The following is a 17,994-nucleotide window of genomic DNA, read 5'->3' on the forward strand; positions in this document are numbered from 1 at the left end:
ATATATGTTTACTAATAGAAATTATTAATTGGTTATACTAAATTTACTAATACATTTATACTAAATTCCTAATTACACTTAATACAATAACACTTTTTCTCAAAAAAAAAAAACACAAGCACAATAATGAATTAGTGATTGTATTTGTGTCAAAAACGAAAATTTGACTATTTTAGTTGTATTTATTTCATTATATTGGATTGTATTCAAATAACTTTTGTTTGATTATTTTTATGAGTTTCAATTGTGGTTTTACAATGAATAATAACTTGGTGATGTGTTGATATTTTAGTACTTGATTATTTGCTAAAATTTAATTATAATAAAATTATATAACAAAATTTTATTAGCACCACGGGAAAGCGGAGCGGGGCAGGGTTGCCATCCTTAAGTCAAATCTTTCATTTTGGACCCCTCCCTTGCCCCTGTGCCCCCGTTGTCATCCTAAAGTCAAATCTTTCATTTTGGACCAACTTTTGGCCACCTTTAGGAAAACTAAATCAATATATATTAAAATGGCCTTTTCTTTTTACATATTCAATGTTACAAAAATTCAATAAAAAAACTTTGGTAAAACTATGTAACTTTTGCACCATAAAGTTTAATATCTTATGTGGTAACACGCATTACTGTTTTGCTAGCTTTCAAATCCACTCTTTTCTTTCTCTTTGTTTATCATGATTTAGAGGGATGCAAAAATAAAGTATTTAACTTGCTTTAGGGAAATTGTAATGAGGTACTGTTGTTTCAAGGTTCATCTAGTCCCTTATCTGGATTTTTTTTTGTTAACTAATTAATTGCAATTTGTTATAATCAATTCCATCATTCAACCAATGAAGAGCCGAATGCTGGTGGATACTTTATGGACTTGAGAGAGAGTTGCTTGTAGCTTTTATGCATAATTTGATGTACTTTGTTCTTTATCCCAAGATACCTATTTCTTAATTCTAGTTGATTTCAAAGTTAACCCACCGTCTTGAAAGGCGTTAATGGGGGCATGGGGCGCGCCTTGAGACTCGCCCTGGGGCGGGGGTTAAGTAAAATGCCTCAAGCAGTGGGTGTGAGGCGCAAGATTTGTTAGGCTTTATTTAAGCCCCAAGGGATTGGAGAAGATGACAAGTCTTGAGATTTGCACTTTGACCCATTAGATTTTTAGTCATTATTATTTTGGCACTTATGTTTTGGCTCACTTTTAAACTTTAGCTCACATGTGATCTTAATTGTCTTTAACCCAAAAAAAATTATTTTATTTTTATTTTCACCATTTTATATAGTACTATTACATGCCATAATATTCAAATATCTAAACTTACTTTTAATATCATTGTCCTTTATTAAATTTAATCATATTTTATACCTACAACTACTGTATCATGAATTTTTACAATGTTTTCTAATACTATTATTATCACTATATAGTTTCTCTATGATTTTGGTGCATTTATTTGTATTTTAATAATGTTTATTTGCAATTTTATAACATATTTTGCAATTTATATATTTTTTATATATTAAAAATTTAAAATTTGTGGGGCTTATGCCCCACATCTCAGGACTTTCGCTCCGTTTAGGTGAAAGCAAAACGCCTTACCCAACGCTTTCGCCTTTTAAAACACTTATCTAACCTAAATATATTCAATAGCGCAATACTTAATTGCTCTTTGAGCCATTTGATTGTTCTTGCATTAGAGATGTTTTTATGCATTAATCATATGAAAAAAAAGAAGTAATCGACGTAGTATAAGGTACTATTATGTCTTTAAAAAAAAATTAGTTTCTAATTAAACTTTTCATTTCTTTTCAGCAATGGCGTGAGGGTAAAAGGATTCTTTCCGTGGACGTTTATTGACACATTTGAATGGGGCTCAGGTTTTATACAGAGATTCGGCATCACCTTTGTGGATTACAACAATAACCTAACCAGAACCCCTAAGAAATCAGGGCTGTGGTACAAAAAGTTCCTCGAAGGATAAGATTCAATCTGTTTTGGCTTTGACAGTTATGGAATTGGATGTAATAACTAAATCAGTGGAAATAAATGTAAGCCAATTTATATTGCACCAGATATGCTATTACTATCTCGCGAATAAACTCTCATTTTATTGTGTTGTTAATTACACGTATCTTCTTGATTAAAGTTTCTGAATTTCTTGGAACAATCCAGCCACCTGTTCTAGTTCACTTTTACCTTGTAATAATAAAATCAAGGCTAACGATCAAAAAGCTACTCTACGCGTTTCTCACAATGGCTGCAAGTCAACCTCTTGTTCTCTTTAACGCACCCTCCTCGATCTTTCCAATAATATACAATGAGGATGGCAGTGATTGATTGGGTAGTGCATGATTCTTGTGGCAACCCAATAAATGAGCACTCAATTAACAGTCTTTGGGTTTGTTTGGATAGAGTATTATTTTACATTTTATTTGAAATAATTACTGTAGCACTCTTTGTGATGTGATGTATGTGAGATAAAAAGGTGGTTGGGAATAAAAAAAAATAGGTTGAAAAATGTGTTTATGATGCAAGCGAAATATTATTTGGAATAATGTATTTTCACCAACTCAAGCAGAAGCACTAAGCACTAGCCTGTTTAGATTCGATCCAGCGGCCAAGCAGCCACTTTTAAAATCTTCTCTATTGTTAGATTTAGTATTCGAATCCTATACTTAGTTAAAGATGAGAAGAATATAAAGAAGGATGGAAAGGTTAGAAAAACAATATATATATATATATATATATATTGAATTGGGCTCAAAATTATTGTAATGCTCTAATCTTGCATTTGTCTTTTATCGGGGGAAAAGGGTGACCAAAATTAGGGACAAGAATTATTTAAATTCAAGTGGGCACAAAATTATTGTAAATTTGTAATGTTCTAATCGTGCATTGTTAACTTTTTATCACATAAAGTTTTAAATTAGTCCATTGCATATCTTATTGTGTGCGTATATATTCATATAAATTATTTTTAAAAAAATTCATTGAATCAGGATTGAATCGATCCGACTGATTGAACCTTGACTCGAATGTTTCACTGGTTCAATTAACAGTTCGAGTTTCAAAACATTGCTAACAATCCAAATCTCGCTAACAATAAAAAAACTACTCTACACGTTTCTCACATTGGCTGCAAATCTACCTCCTGTTGTATTTAATGCACCCTCCTCGATCATTCGGGTCATAGAAAATGAAGAGAGCAGTGACTCAAGCAGAAGCACTAGCCTGTTTAGATTCGATCTAGTAGTCAAGCAAGAACTTTTGAAGTCTTCTTTACTATCATTTCGTGAAGCCACTTGTTCTGGTTCACTTTTACGTAGTAATAATAAAATCAAGTTTCACGATCAAAAAGCTACTCTACACGTTTCTCACAATGGCTGCAAATCTACCTCTTGTTGTCTTTAACGCAGCCTCTCGATCTTTCCAATAATAGACAATGAAGAGAGCAGTGATTGATTGCGTTGTGCATGATTCTTGTGGCAACCTAATACACGAGCACTCAATTAACAGTCTTTGTACTTTCACCAACTTAAGCAGAAGCACTAGCCTATTTACATTCGATCTAGTGGTCAGGCATGGACTTTTAGAATCTTCATACTATCAAATTTAGTGTTCAAATAGACTAATTTCTTAGATTATAGCCAAAAAAATAAAATGTCCATGAATTCTTGCTCTGACAGAGTCCATGTACTTGAACTATACCTGCCGTGTTGACCCAATATGGCAGGGTACTCTAAATTTTTTTTTAATGACAAAAGCTAGCGTGCTTAGTTAGCACGGCATGCAATAATGGGAGCCAACCATTTTTTTTTTTCTGTGGATGCAGAAAGGGACGCAAGCAGGAAGCCAGGAAGCCGTGGCTTTAGGCCGTTGAAACAGTAAAGAATATTGAATTCCGGTCTAGTCCAGTCTGGCAGTACTAGGCAGCAAAGCCGTGAAGACAGGATCAAGTAATTACAATGCATAATTTCAGAAGCCTTCCCTGAAATTTTTTTATTATTTTTTTAGTTTTCTTGAAGTTTTAAAAATTATACTTACCTCCTTTAATTTGATACTTTAATAACCAAACCTTAAAATAGGATAAAAAATGTAATAAATACCCTTATCTTATAAAGTTTAAATTTATTCTTCTAAACAATTGTAAAGTCATTTGGCACAATTGTAAAAGAAAAAAAGTCTCAAATTTTTCACGCCAATATTTATTATTTAATAGTTAACTATAACAATAAATTTTTTGCTATAATAGACTTTTTTTATAGTGCTTTATTGGGGATATAGATTTTTTTTTAAATAGAGAAGAAAGTGTTATCATTTTTTTTTTAAGTTTATGGACTTTTTTTAATAAAATTTTATGGACTATTTTAATGATGGAACTACCATAGTTTGGTAATAATTTTGGGCCATTTAGTTTTAATTATTGTTGATTTATTCTTAATTTTGATACAAAAAAAATGAGTTACAAAAAATTGGATGATATTAAAAGTTATCAAAAAAATTACTAGTTTAACATTTGATTTGGATAGATATTAGGAATTAAAAGTTATAAAAAAAATTGGACGATATTAAAAGTTATCAAAAAATGGAGTTTTATTAAAATATTAAAACTAGTATCGTCATTTTAAATTGGCAAGGGAGGGAGGTGTAATTTTTATAACTTTAAACGAAGTCAAGTGAAATTATCACAAATTGAGGTTTCTAAAATTATCCCTAATTACAACCCAAAAGGAGGAAGGAACAGAATGCCAGAGTAAATTCGTTGTGCGGTTTGAAGAAAGGAGGCATGCCCGACTCCATCTCCACAACAGCAGCAACTAGGGGTGTGCAAAATCGAAAAATTCCGATTTACCGACCGAATTCGAATTGAATTCGGAATTTTCGAAATCGGTAAATCGGAAATCGGAATCGAATTCGGATTTTCCGAATTCATATATTTCGAATTTGGTTCGAATTCGGTAATGGAGTTTTTCAAATCGGAATTCGAATTCCGATTTCGATTTCAAATTCGTTTTTAATATATAAATATATTTTTTATACATGTAATATAAAATTTATACTATATAATATAATATAAAATTTATAAAATTTATAAAATATAATATAAAATTTATAAAATATAATATATTATTATATATTATTATAAATTTTATATTATATAATAATATATAAATTTTTCCGAATTCGGTGAAATCGGTGAAATCGGAATTTACCGAATTCCGAATTGAATTCGGTACGAATTCGAATTCGGAATTGGTGAATTCGAAATCGAATTCGGTCGAATTACCAGGTACCAAAATTTCGAAAAATTCCGAATTCAAACTTCCGAATTACCGAATTCGAATTCGATGCACACCCCTAGCAGCAACATCTTCAATCTTCACCAAATCCCAAAGGTTCTTCTCTTATCATCTCAATACTAGTGGTGCTACTATTAGTACTGCCATTAACTCTCGCTCTACTTCTTCAACTACCATTAGTACTGCCATTACTAAGCACGGAAGGCATTGTGCCTTAATTATTGGTTGCCGTGCTTAGTAAATACGGTAGCTTAGCCATTCTAAAAAAAATTAACTATACTGCCGTGCGTAGTTTAGCACACGGACTCTGTTAGAGCAACAATTCACGGACTTTTTATTTTTTTGGCTATAATCTGAGAAATTAGCCAAGAGTAGGTGTAGGTGTAGATTGTTTACATTTGATTAAAAAAAAAAAACGGAAGTGTGCAGTTGAACAACTTATAGTGACAACTCCACGAGCTTTTTTAAGTATTTGTTTTGATTGAGCTATTTAGGGGTGGCAATTTCCGACACGATCTAAAAGCACAATACGAATCTAATACGAAATTAATGGGTTTGGGTTGAAATTTCGCAGGTTCAGGTCAGAATCCGGTGGAACCCGATGAACACGAAAAGAAAACGGGTCGAATTCGTGTCAACCCGTGGGTGAGCCGATATGACCCATAACCCGTTTACGAATTAAAAATAATTTAATAAATATAAAAATAATTTTATCTAACTAAATTAAGTTATTCTTTTTTTCCAAAGGCATTAATCACTTAATCCTAAATGAATTTATTTAACTCGTGTGAAGTTGAAATTATTATATTTGGACATATAATATATTATATTATTTTTTACTTTTATACTGTTTTAATTTATTTTATATTTGGCTTGAGATAAAACACTTTTATGGTGTTTTAATTTATTTTAGATTTGGTTTGGGATTATTTATTTAAATTTTTATTACTTGATTATGTAATTAGTCTAGTGCGAAATTGGTTTTCTTAGAAATTACAGTGGTAAATTAATAAATTAAAATTAAGTTTCAGGTTATTTAGGGTCGACACGCCAACTCGAAATTTTCGGATTCGGGTCAGGTATCCTGACCCATTTTGGGTTGGCAGGCCAGGTTTAGGTCAGCGGGTTTTCTGTTATATCTGGGTCTCAACCCAACCCGCCAACCCGATTTGGACCCGATTGCCACCCCTAGAGCTATCTCGCCTGTCCAATATGTTCATCCTTGGTTTTTCATTGCATTCGGAGAGCAAATAAAGAAAGTAGTAGCCCACATCCAGATTAATTCGAAAGCAATGGCCATCCCTGAACCATCCCCAGATTAATTCTAAGACCACCCAAACTTCATCCTTTTCTTACCTTGTCTGTCTTTCACTCCTACATCCAAAAGTCTAGAACCCACCATCTGTTTGATAAATTCTCTAAGCAAAATTCTGCAGCAACATGGGCTCTTCAACCCAAGGTTTTAACCCACAACGCACACCTACTCTTTTTATAGCACTCCCAATCGCTAAACGCCAAAATTCTGCTCCTGGCACTAGCTCCCGTGGTGCAGCAAGAGGTCGTGGGGGACGTGGTGGTAAGCCCAACTCCTCTCTCTCTCCCCCACTTATTCCGTCTTTGGAACTTTCTCCTTTTCCCCCACTTACTTCCTCACAGCAACAAACAAGCTCACCAATTTGCCCACCACAAAATGTTGAGCTAACAATCGCCACTATTGAACCAACTACTGTCTTTTTACAACAAACTTCAGTTGCAAAGCCTAGACCCTCTTGGTCTAACATACTTGCTTCAAATAACTTTCGAAGCGAGAATGCTGCTCTTTCTTTCGTCCCCCCTTCGATCATAAATGGTAAACGGGTTACTGTTTGTCCAAAACACTTTGTTCAACCAGAAATTGATCGTTGGAAGAATGCATTAGTCGGCTTTGTTTTGGGTTCTTCCCCTTCTCATCAAATTATGCTAAAGTTTGTGCAAAAGAATTGGAGAGCATCTACATTGCCCAGAGTCTACACTCTTGGAAATGGAAATTTTCTCTTTGACTTTGAGAATGTTGAATTTCAACAAATGTTGGCTGCCTCAATTCTTGAATTTGGAAGCCAACATTGTTGACTTCTCTTTGGCACAATTTAATCCCACATCGGTTGGGTTATTGGAAGAAGCTTAGTTTGAGAGCTATAAATAGCTCTCAAGTCTTTCCAATTGAGATGTACCAAGAACAACAAAGAATTACCCATAAGGATTTTGTAATTCTTTGTATTTTTTCTTCTCTCCTAAATTATAAAAGCAGGTCGCTTGAGTGGTGCTCAGAGAGTAGGCAAAATTGGCCGAACTCCGTTATCAATTTTTCAGGTGCGTTCTTTCCTTATCTCTTTTATTTGTTCCGCATTATTTATTAGTCTCTTTTCTATTGTAGTATAGTATTCAATATATATTTGTCAGGTTTATTTATAGTGTATTATACGATTCTTTTGGGTGTATTTTATTATTCGTGTTTATGTATTATTTATGTATACACGGGTATAGTTGTGATAATACACCGTGCACGTAAGTTCTGTCTAGGAGACTGGGTTTTAAGTGGGACCGCTTGTGACCCCTCCCGCCTTTCCTGGGAATTTACTTGGAATGGTAATTCTGACTAAAGAGATTGTTTTGACGATCTTTCCTGGGAATTACTGAATCGGTTTAATCACTAGTTGTAATCTTGAGTGGAAAAATACCCGGTTTCCCCAACAAGTGGTATCAGAGCAGAAGGTTCGTCCTTTGGCTTGTTTGTAGTTTGTTATATTGAATACTATCATTTGAGTCTGTAATGGCATCTGACAATTCCACGTCAAGAATTATATCTGGGGCATCGGCTCCCTCGTCCACATGGTCGAGGATTCCAATGTCAAGTTTGAAGGTGGCGGTGGACACATTTGACGGTACTGGCCATTTCGGCATGTGGCAAGGCGAAGTCATGGACTCCCTTTTCCAACAGGGTCTTGACATTACCATTGAAGAAAAGAAACCAGATGACATAGAAGAGAAGGAGTGGAATACCATAAATCGGTTGGCATGCGGAACTATTCGATCATGTTTGTCCAAAGAGCAAAAATATGCTTTCAAGAATGAGACTTCTGCATGGAAATTGTGGAAGGCATTGGAGGAAAAATTTCTGAAGAAGAGTGGTCAGAATAAACTCCTAATGAAGAAAAGATTGTTCCGTTTCGATTACCAACCAGGTACTACTATGAATGAACACATCACTATGTTTAATCAATTAGTAGCAGACCTGTTTAATTTAGATGTAAATTTTGAAGATGAAGATTTGGCTTTGATGTTGTTGTCATCCCTTCCTGATGAATTTGAACATTTGAAAACTACGTTACTTCATGGGAAGGAAAATGTGTCTTTAGATGCTGTATGTTCTGCTTTGTATAGTCGTGAATTGAGAAAGCAGGATAAAATGAAAAAGAAAGTAGCTGCAGCAGATAAAGCGTTAGTGGCAAGAGGTCGTCAACAAAGCCAATTAAAGGGGAGAAGAGGAAGGTCCAAATCGAAAAGTAGAGTTGCCAAAGATGAGTGTGCTTTCTGTCGTGAGAAAGGGCAATGGAAGAAAGACTGTCCAAAATTAAAGAAGAAAGGGAAAGCTCCGCAAGACGTAAATATTGCAGAATGCAAAAGTGATGCGGAATCAGATTTCTCTTTGGCTGTATCACCTTTAACATCCCATCCAAATGAGTGGATTTTGGATTCAGCTTGTACCTACCATATGTCTCCCATGCGGGAGTGGTTCTTTGAATTTGAAGAACTTGATGGTGGAGTTGTGTACATAGGAAATGACAATCCATGTAAAACAGTTGGGATAGGTTCAATCAAACTGCGTAATCATGATGGATCCACCAGAATCCTGAAGGATGTTCGGTACGTGCCGAATTTGAAGAGGAATCTCATCTCCTTGGGACTCTTGGAGTCAAAAGGCCTGGAAGTGAAGATGCGAGATGGAATTCTTAAAGTAACTTCGGGAGCACTTGTGATGTTGAAAGGTGTGAGGAAGAATAATCTGTATTACTACCAAGGTAGTACTGTTGTTGGGACAGTAGTAGCAGCAACATCTTCCAGCAGTAAGAAAGACGCAGAGGCAACAAAGTTGTGGCACATGCGATTGGGACATGCTGGTGAAAAATCCTTGTAAAATCTTGCCAAACAAGGATTATTGAAAGGTACGAAAGTTTGCAAATTAGAATTTTGTGAGCATTGTATTCTGGGAAAACAAAGAAAAGTGAAATTTGGCACTGGTATCCATAATACCAAGGGTATTTTGGATTATGTGCACTCAGATGTGTGGGGACCTGCCAAGACTCCATCCCTTGGTGGCAGGTATTATTTTGTCACTTTTATTGATGATTTTTCCAGAAGAGTTTGGGTGTTTACTATGAAGAGTAAGGATGAGGTGCTAGGAATTTTTCTTAAATGGAAAGCTCAGGTTGAAAATCAGACGGGAGAAAGATCAAGATCCTCCGATCAGACAACGGTGGAGAATACAAGAGTGATCCCTTCCAGAAGATATGCCAAGAATGTGGCATAATTCGGCACTTCACAGTTAAAAAAATACCGCAGCAGAATGGGGTGTCAGAGCGTATGAACAAGACACTAGTGGAGAAAGTACGTTGCATGCTGTCTAATGCTGGGTTAGGCAAAAAGTTTTGGGCTGAGGCTGTGACATACGCTAAACATCTCGTCAATCGCTTGCCATCATCTGCAATCGGTGGCAAGACTCCATTAGAGGTATGGTCTGAAAAACTTGCAACAGATTATGATTCTTTGCGTATTTTTGGTTCTACTGCATATTATCATGTAAATGAATCAAAATTGGATCCACGTGGAAAGAAGGCTCTCTTTATGGGCTTTAGTGCTGGAGTTAAGGGATACCGGTTGTGGTGTCTAGAAGCAAAGAAGACCATTATCAGCAGGGATGTTACCTTTGATGAAACTGCCATGTTGAATAAGGTAACACAAGACGGAACCAGTGGTACTCCGCAACAGGTGGAGTGTACGCCGAAACAGGTGGAGTTTGAGCAGATAATGGTGAGCCCAACAAAGAGCACCTTCAGTGACTCTCCCATGGCAGAAGAAGAGTCAGATGAGGAAGAGGTTTCAACCCAAGAACCTCAACAGCAGCAAGAGTCAATTGCCGTCAATAGGGCAAGACGAGAAATTCATAAACCTGCTCGTTTTGTTGACATGGTGGCCTATGCACTTCCAGTTGTTGATGATGTTCCATCCACATTTTCTGAAGCAGTTCGAAGTACAGAAGATGGTAGATGGAAAGATGCTATGGAAGAAGAGATGCAATCTCTTCAGAAGAACAATACGTGGAAGTTGACACAACTAGCGAAGGGCAATAAGGCAATTGGATGCAAATGGATATTTGCAAAGAAAGAAGGATTTCCTGACAAGAATGATGTTCGTTACAAGGCAAGATTGGTGGCTAAGGGTTACGCTCAGAAGGAGGGAGTTGATTATAATGAGGTATTTTCTCCAGTTGTTAAACATTCCTCTATTAGAATTTTGTTGGCCTTGGTAGCGCAGTTGAATTTGGAGCTAGCTCAACTTGGTGTGAAAACTGCGTTCCTTCACGGTGACTTGAAGGAGTAAATCTATATGGTTCAACCAGATGGATTTAAAGTTGCTGGTAAAGAGAATTGGGTTTGTAAGCTGAATAAATCGTTGTACGGATTGAAACAATCACTGAGACAATGGTACAAACGATTTGACCAGTTCATGATGGGTTAGAAGTACACAAGAAGCAAATACGATCACTGTGTGTATTTGCACAAGTTACGAGATGATTCCTACATCTACTTACTCTTGTACGTTGATGATATGCTGATAGCATCAAAGAGCCAAGTTGAAATTGATAAATTGAAAGCTCAGTTGAGTAAAGAGTTCGAGATGAAGGATTTGGGAGAAACCAAGAAGATTCTCGGCATGGAGATAAGCAGGGATAGAACGAGAGGCAAGCTTTGTCTGACACAGAAGCAGTATTTGAAGAAGGTACTACAACGTTTTGGCATGAATGAAAATTCAAAACCTGTAAGTACTCCGCTTGCTCCTCATTTGAAACTTAATAGCCTATTATCTCCAAAGACGGACGAAGAACGAGCATACATGGCGAAAATCCCGTATGCTAATGCAGTTGGTAGCTTAATGTATGCAATGGTGTGTACGAGACCCGACATTTCACAGGCAATTAGTGTGGTAAGCAGATTTATGCATGATCCGGGCAAGGGTCATTGGCAAGTTGTGAAATGGATTCTACGGTATATTCAATATACTGTAGATGTTGGATTAGTATTTGAGTAGGATAAATCACTTGGTCAATGTGTAGTTGGATTTTGTGATTCTGACTATGCAGGTGATTTGGATAAGCGACGTTCAACAACTGGCTACTTGTTCACATTTGCTAAAGCACCAGTTAGTTGGAAGTCTACTTTGCAGTCAACGGTGGCTTTGTCAACAACGGAGGCAGAGTACATGGCGATTACAGAAGCTGTGAAGGAGGTAATTTGGCTTCAAGGATTGCTTGAAGACTTGGGAGTTGGTCAAAAACACATTGACGTATTTTGTGACAGTCAGAGTGCTATTCACTTAGCAAAGAATCAAGTCTTTCACGCAAGAACGAAGCACATTGATGTTCGCTATCATTTTGTGCGGGAAATTCTCGAAGAAGAGGAAATTTTTCTCCAGAAAATTCGGACTACGGAGAATCCTGCAGATATGCTGACCAAGGTGGTTACAAGGTCCAAGTTTGAACATTGTTTAAATTGGTCAATATCCTGCATATTTGAATTGGCGCCTGAACGCGCAAATTTGGAAGCACCACAAGGACCGTTTGAGTTTTTTGTTTGAGGGAGAAGATTTGTATTTTTTGGTGGGATTAGAAATTATGCCAAGGTGGAGATTTGTTGAATTTCAACAAATGTTGGCTGCCTCAATTCTTGAATTTGGAAGCCAACATTGTTGACTTCTCTTTGACACAATTTAATCCCACATCGGTTGGGTTATTGGAAGAAGCTTAGTTTGAGAGCTATAAATAGCTCTCAAGTCTTTCCAATTGAGATATACCAAGAACAACAAAGAATTACCCATAACGATTTTGTAATTCTTTGTATTCTTTCTTCTCTCCTAAATTATAAAAGCAGGTCGCTTGAGTGGTGCTCGGAGGTAGGTAAAATTGACCGAACTCCGTTATCAATTTTTCGGGTGCGTTCTTTCCTTATATCTTTTATTTGTTCCGCATTATTTATTAGTCTCTTTTCTATTGTAGTATAGTATTCAATATATATTTGTCGGGTTTATTTATAGTGTATTATACGATTCTTTTGGGTGTATTTTATTATTCGTGTTTATGTATTATTTATGTATACACGGGTATAGTTGTGATAATACACCGTGCACGTAAGTTCTGTCTAGGAGACTGGGTTTTAAGTGGGACCGCTTGTGACCCCTCCAGCCTTTCTTGGAAATTTACTTGGAATGGTAATTCTGACTAAGGAGATTGTTTTGACGATCTTTCCTGGGAATTACTGAATCGGTTTAATCACTAGTTGTAATCTTGAGTGGGAAAATACCCGGTTTCCCCAACAGAGAAAGCATCGGATAAAGAATACATCTTGGAATCCGGTCCATGGTCCTATGAAAGTAAACCTATTATCCTTATCCCTTGGTAACCAAGCTTGGATATTGAAAAATTGGGAGCGACTACCGTCCCAATTTGGATTCGTCTTCCTGGATTGCAATTGCAATATTGGGGTAATGATTCCATAGGTAGGATTACCAGTTTGGTTGGGACGCCTCTTTTCACTGATAAAATGACTGCTGACAAAGCTAGACTAACATATGCAAGGGTTTGTGTTGAGATTGGAGTTGATGACGAGTTGCCTGACTCAGTTGAATTTGTCGGGGAAGATGACAAATGGGTTTCTCAGCCTTATAGTGTATGAATGGAGACCCCAAAGATGCAACCATTGCAAGGCTTTGGGCCATAGCCCCCCCGAATGCGCCCTCGCGCCTAAAGGCCCTCCGTTACCCACCCCTAAACTTTCTTACGCTAACCCACCAAAAACCTTCAACTCTAAAGCCAACAAATCCCTACTCACTACTTCATCTCATGGTTCAGCTCCTGAAACCTTGACACACCAAACTACAGAGCCTCTTCCCTTGAAACCACATATATCTTCTCCATCTATGCTATCACTATCCACCACTTTACCCCAAAAAGCCTGTCTCATTTCCAGCGACAACAGATTTGCCTCACTTGCCTATTTGGAAAATTCAGATATCTCTTGCACTCAAGTGAATGATAGTAACTTGACTTCTCATCCAACCCCCAGGAAACCTTCATCCTCCTCCTTAACAGGATGCAATAGCCTTGCAATCTCATGAACATACCTCAGTGACAAAGGTTTGTGACGAAATGTCTTCTATTGCTGACTCACCAATGGATCCTCTTGTGACCAAGGTACTATTGAAAGGGGGTTTTAGCCCTGGTCCTTATTCCTCTCAATGCCAATGACAGTTATAGGAGCATGGAATATCAGGGGTATGAACTCTGATGCAAAACAATCTGAAATAAGGAACTGGATCAAGAATAACGAAGTATCTATTTTTGGACTCTTGGAAACTCGTGTAAAACAGAAAAATGCTGATAGAATTGCTAGAGCCATTGGGCCCTATCTAGTTAAACTAGACAACTATGCATGCCATCATAATGGAAGCATTTGGGTTTTTTGGGATCCGTCAAAGGCATCTGTGAAAACTATTAAGTTGTCAAGTCAATTTGTACATACTGAAATTGTTGATAAACAGTCTTCTTTATCATTATTAGCTACTTTTGTCTATGCTAGTAATTCTATTGATGAAAGAGAATGCCTGTGGCATGACCTAGTGCAATTAAATGTGGACAGTAACTGCCCATGGATTGTTCTTGGTGACTTCAACACAGTACTAAAAATGGATGAGAAGATTGGGGGACTTATGGTAAATCCCAGGGACCGCTCATTTGGGAATTGTCTATTTGATTGTGGCTTGGATAATCTTAAATGGAGAGGCTTGAAATATACATGGACAAACAAGCAGGATGGCATCCACAGAATTTGTTGCAAGCTAGATCGGGTATTAGTTAATTATGGATGAAATATGAAACTAGGGGGCACAGAGGCTTTGTTTCTCAATCCTAGTATCTCTGACTACTCTTCTATGGTCATTTCTCTCTGCAAAGGTGTCTCTCGCACCCCGAGAACTTTTCGCTTCTTTAATCATTGGGTGAAACATCCTACTTTTATGGGCATAGTACAAGAGGAATGGGCTACCCCAGTGTTTGGTAATCCTATGGATATCCTAACTCAAAAGCTTAAGCGCTTAAAAAATCGTCTCAAATCTTGGAGCGGTGAAGCCTATGGTAATGTATCTGCAATAATAGAGGATCTCAGGAATCAACTTGCTATGGTTCAACAAGCACTTGATTTGCTGCCTATGGACAGAGAGCTACAAGTCAAGGAATCAAGCACTTGATATCCGGCCGGATTCTGGCCAGTAAGCAAAAAAATTTGTCCTCCTCTGTGTATTCGGCCGTGAATCCGGCCAAAAATTGGCCGGATTCCTGGCCGAATTTTTATTGTAGAAATCTCTAATTGCAGAAGTAGATCTGAGGTCTCGGATCTATACGGATCATAGCTCGGATTCATTGAATCTGCACTTATTGCAGAACTTTCAGCAATTTTCAATTTGACCCCAATTCGAAACACACTCTCCAATTCGTGCTCTATAATGAAATTTTGAACAATTCAACACTTCACACACATGGAAAGTGACTTAAACATGAATCTCAACACATCAAAACAAATCAAAGACATGTAGAATCCAAATTGAGGGTTGAGATTCTTCGATCAAATAGTCCCCTCGTCACTTCCAATGCACGTGATGGTACTCAAATGGTTCAAAAGAGTGCAAATAGGTCATGACCACATTTAAACACTTGAATGCACTTTAATTTCATGCAAATAATTGAATTAACCTCATATCATGAAGTTAAACATTGTAAACTCAAAAATAAAGGTTAAGTTTCTTTTTTTCACGTCGGTATCCACTCCTTATAAGATCTTTTGCACTTGAAACAATTCACATGAACCCTTGCCATTGCCACCTGTAAAACACACAAAAACTGTTAAAAATAAGAAATCGTTGGTTTGCCTCCCAACAAGCGCTTCTTTTTAGTCATTAGTTTGACTATATAACGTCATTATCTACAAGATTTAGTTAACGAATTATCCACCATTTTTGGACATGGTGAATCATTAAAAGGTGACTCGATCACATGAGTCACGTGTTCTAATGATATGAGAGGTGGAAGTAGCTTATCTAACTCAAGTGAATGGTAGATATTACCTTGAACATGCATCACTTAAGCACTCACCAAAGGACCATCTACATGGTTCTCTTGGGCTATAATACCTTTAGAACCTATACAATCAACATATTCTTCAAGAGGGTGAAAAATGAGTCATTAAGGTTCACCTCTTAAGGTTCAATGTTAGCTCCAAAGGTACTATCTTCTGAAATGGACATTTTCTCATTGAAACACAAATTGGATTCATCATTTTGATCAAAATATAATCCATTTTCACTTGCAACATTCCCACCATTCATAATAGGTTCATTTTGCATATTATTAGAAGAAATAACTTCAATCAATACATGTAATTGTTCTTGTATTCTACAAAAGTGAGAGGTTAATTCATATAATCTTTCCTCAACCCTATCAAAACGATCGGAAGTCGAATTAGCTAGCTTTTCCATGGCTAACTCCCAAGATGGCTTAGAATCGTTAGCTAATGGTTCACTTTCTAATTCCAAAGGTGAAGGTGCATTAACTAACCTTTCTATTGCCAATCCCCAAGATGGTTTTGATTCATAATTGACACATTCAGGTGGATAATCATAAAAATAGAATTAATTAATTATATAAGTACATTAATTATCCTAACCAAAAGTAGAAGAATTGCCCCTATTAGCACCATATTGATCAAAACAAGAATTATAATGCCCCAATTCATCATAATAATCCACATTTTGTACTTGCATACATGTATAAGTAGCATGATAACCTCCACACAAGTCACAAATCATTTGATTAGAATTAAAAGCATGAACATTCCTCTTTTGCTCAATTTCATGCATAATGGCATCCATTTGAATTTGTAACGTTATAACATCAAGTTTAGCCTTTAAACACTTTAAACCATTTTTGAAAGACATACCTTCGGTAATTTCTTGGTTACCTCTATCAAAGGTGCAACTTGCTCATCATTAGTATGTTTCATCCATAAAAATTGGATGATTTCTATTTTTTGGAAAGTTTCCTAAATCGAAAAGTTTCTATTTTTAGAAAGTTTCTTAATTTGGAAAGTTTCCCTTTTTGTAACACTTCTTAATTTGGAAAGTTCTCCTTTTTGTGAAGTTCTCTAATTTAAAAGAAAATAATTATTCATAATCATATTTATTATCTCGACTATTATCTTACTATACATATATATTTATTATTATTTTATTGTTATTCATTATTATTGTTATCGTCTTTGGCATCACTATTTTATTTTATTACCATTTATATACTTGTTAATTAATTACTATTATCTTTTGCTTTACTCCCATTTTTATGCATGTGTAGATGTTATTATTATTTATGTGTACATGTATATATATATTGACTTATTATTATAATTATTGTCTTAAATTGTTTCACTTGTATTTATATTTTATTTTCGTTTATATCCTTAATTTGCTTCATCCATATTATTATTATTATTATTATTATTATTACTAATATTTTAAGCATTTCATTCAACAATCTAGAGCTTATCTTACATTGTATAACTTAATCTAATAATGCTAGGTTAAAATGTTTTAGATTTCTATTTAAGTACTTTAGACTTAATTAAATAAAGTATAAGTTTAAATGACTAAATCTTTAAACTCCAAAAATTATTATTTAGATTGGGTTTTGCAATTTAATTCCTATGTTAGTCCATAAAAAAGTGGACTAATTATACCTAAAATTTAACTATTGGACATTCACTAAACTCATACTATATTTTTGTTCCCAAATATACTTGTCCTTTTTTTTTCTAAATTTCATTATTATTTTTATTATTCACAATCTGTTTTTTTTTTCTTTCTTTTCTCAGCCAAAGGGAGGAGGGTCATCAGACCTAGGTTGGCCAAAAGGCCACCCTTCCTACTTGTGCTGGCAACCTCCTTTTTTTGTTTCCCCTTCGGCCAACCTTTCTTCTTGGTCAAGGTTGCCAACCGGCGACCTTTGCCATTTTTTTTTTTTTTTTTATACTTTCCAACAGATTTGGGTAAATCCTATTCATCTCATAATTAAAATCTAACACACTAATTTCACATATTCAGATACGAATCTTCCTAAAATTTTCATGCAGGCATAAATATATCGCAAACTATATATACATAAAATCCCCAAAATAGTTCATGGAATTAATACTATTTAAGAGAAAAAACTTTAATGCGCGTTCGGGAGTTACAGGTTTAAACGCTTAATTGCCTACTTGTTCGACGGCGACGTCTTTTTCTCCTTCTCTACTTTTTGACGGCTCTTACTCTAAGGGGAAGCAGGCAATGAAAGGTAGAGAATATGTT

At 35.8% G+C, this 17,994-nt stretch overlaps 1 protein-coding gene across 1 annotated transcript; it reads left to right on the forward strand.

The window, feature by feature from the left end:
• The first annotated feature begins 13,145 nt into the window (after positions 1–13,145).
• LOC140036177 (uncharacterized) lies at positions 13,146–14,469 on the forward strand. Its single transcript, XM_072077481.1, has 2 exons — positions 13,146–13,269; positions 13,853–14,469. The coding sequence occupies exons 1-2, from the start codon at positions 13,146–13,148 to the stop codon at positions 14,467–14,469; spliced, it is 741 nt and encodes a 246-aa protein (XP_071933582.1).
• Positions 14,470–17,994: the final 3,525 nt, after the last annotated feature.

Source organism: Coffea arabica, chromosome 2e (assembly GCF_036785885.1).
Source record: "Coffea arabica cultivar ET-39 chromosome 2e, Coffea Arabica ET-39 HiFi, whole genome shotgun sequence".
NCBI lineage: Eukaryota > Viridiplantae > Streptophyta > Magnoliopsida > Gentianales > Rubiaceae > Coffea > Coffea arabica.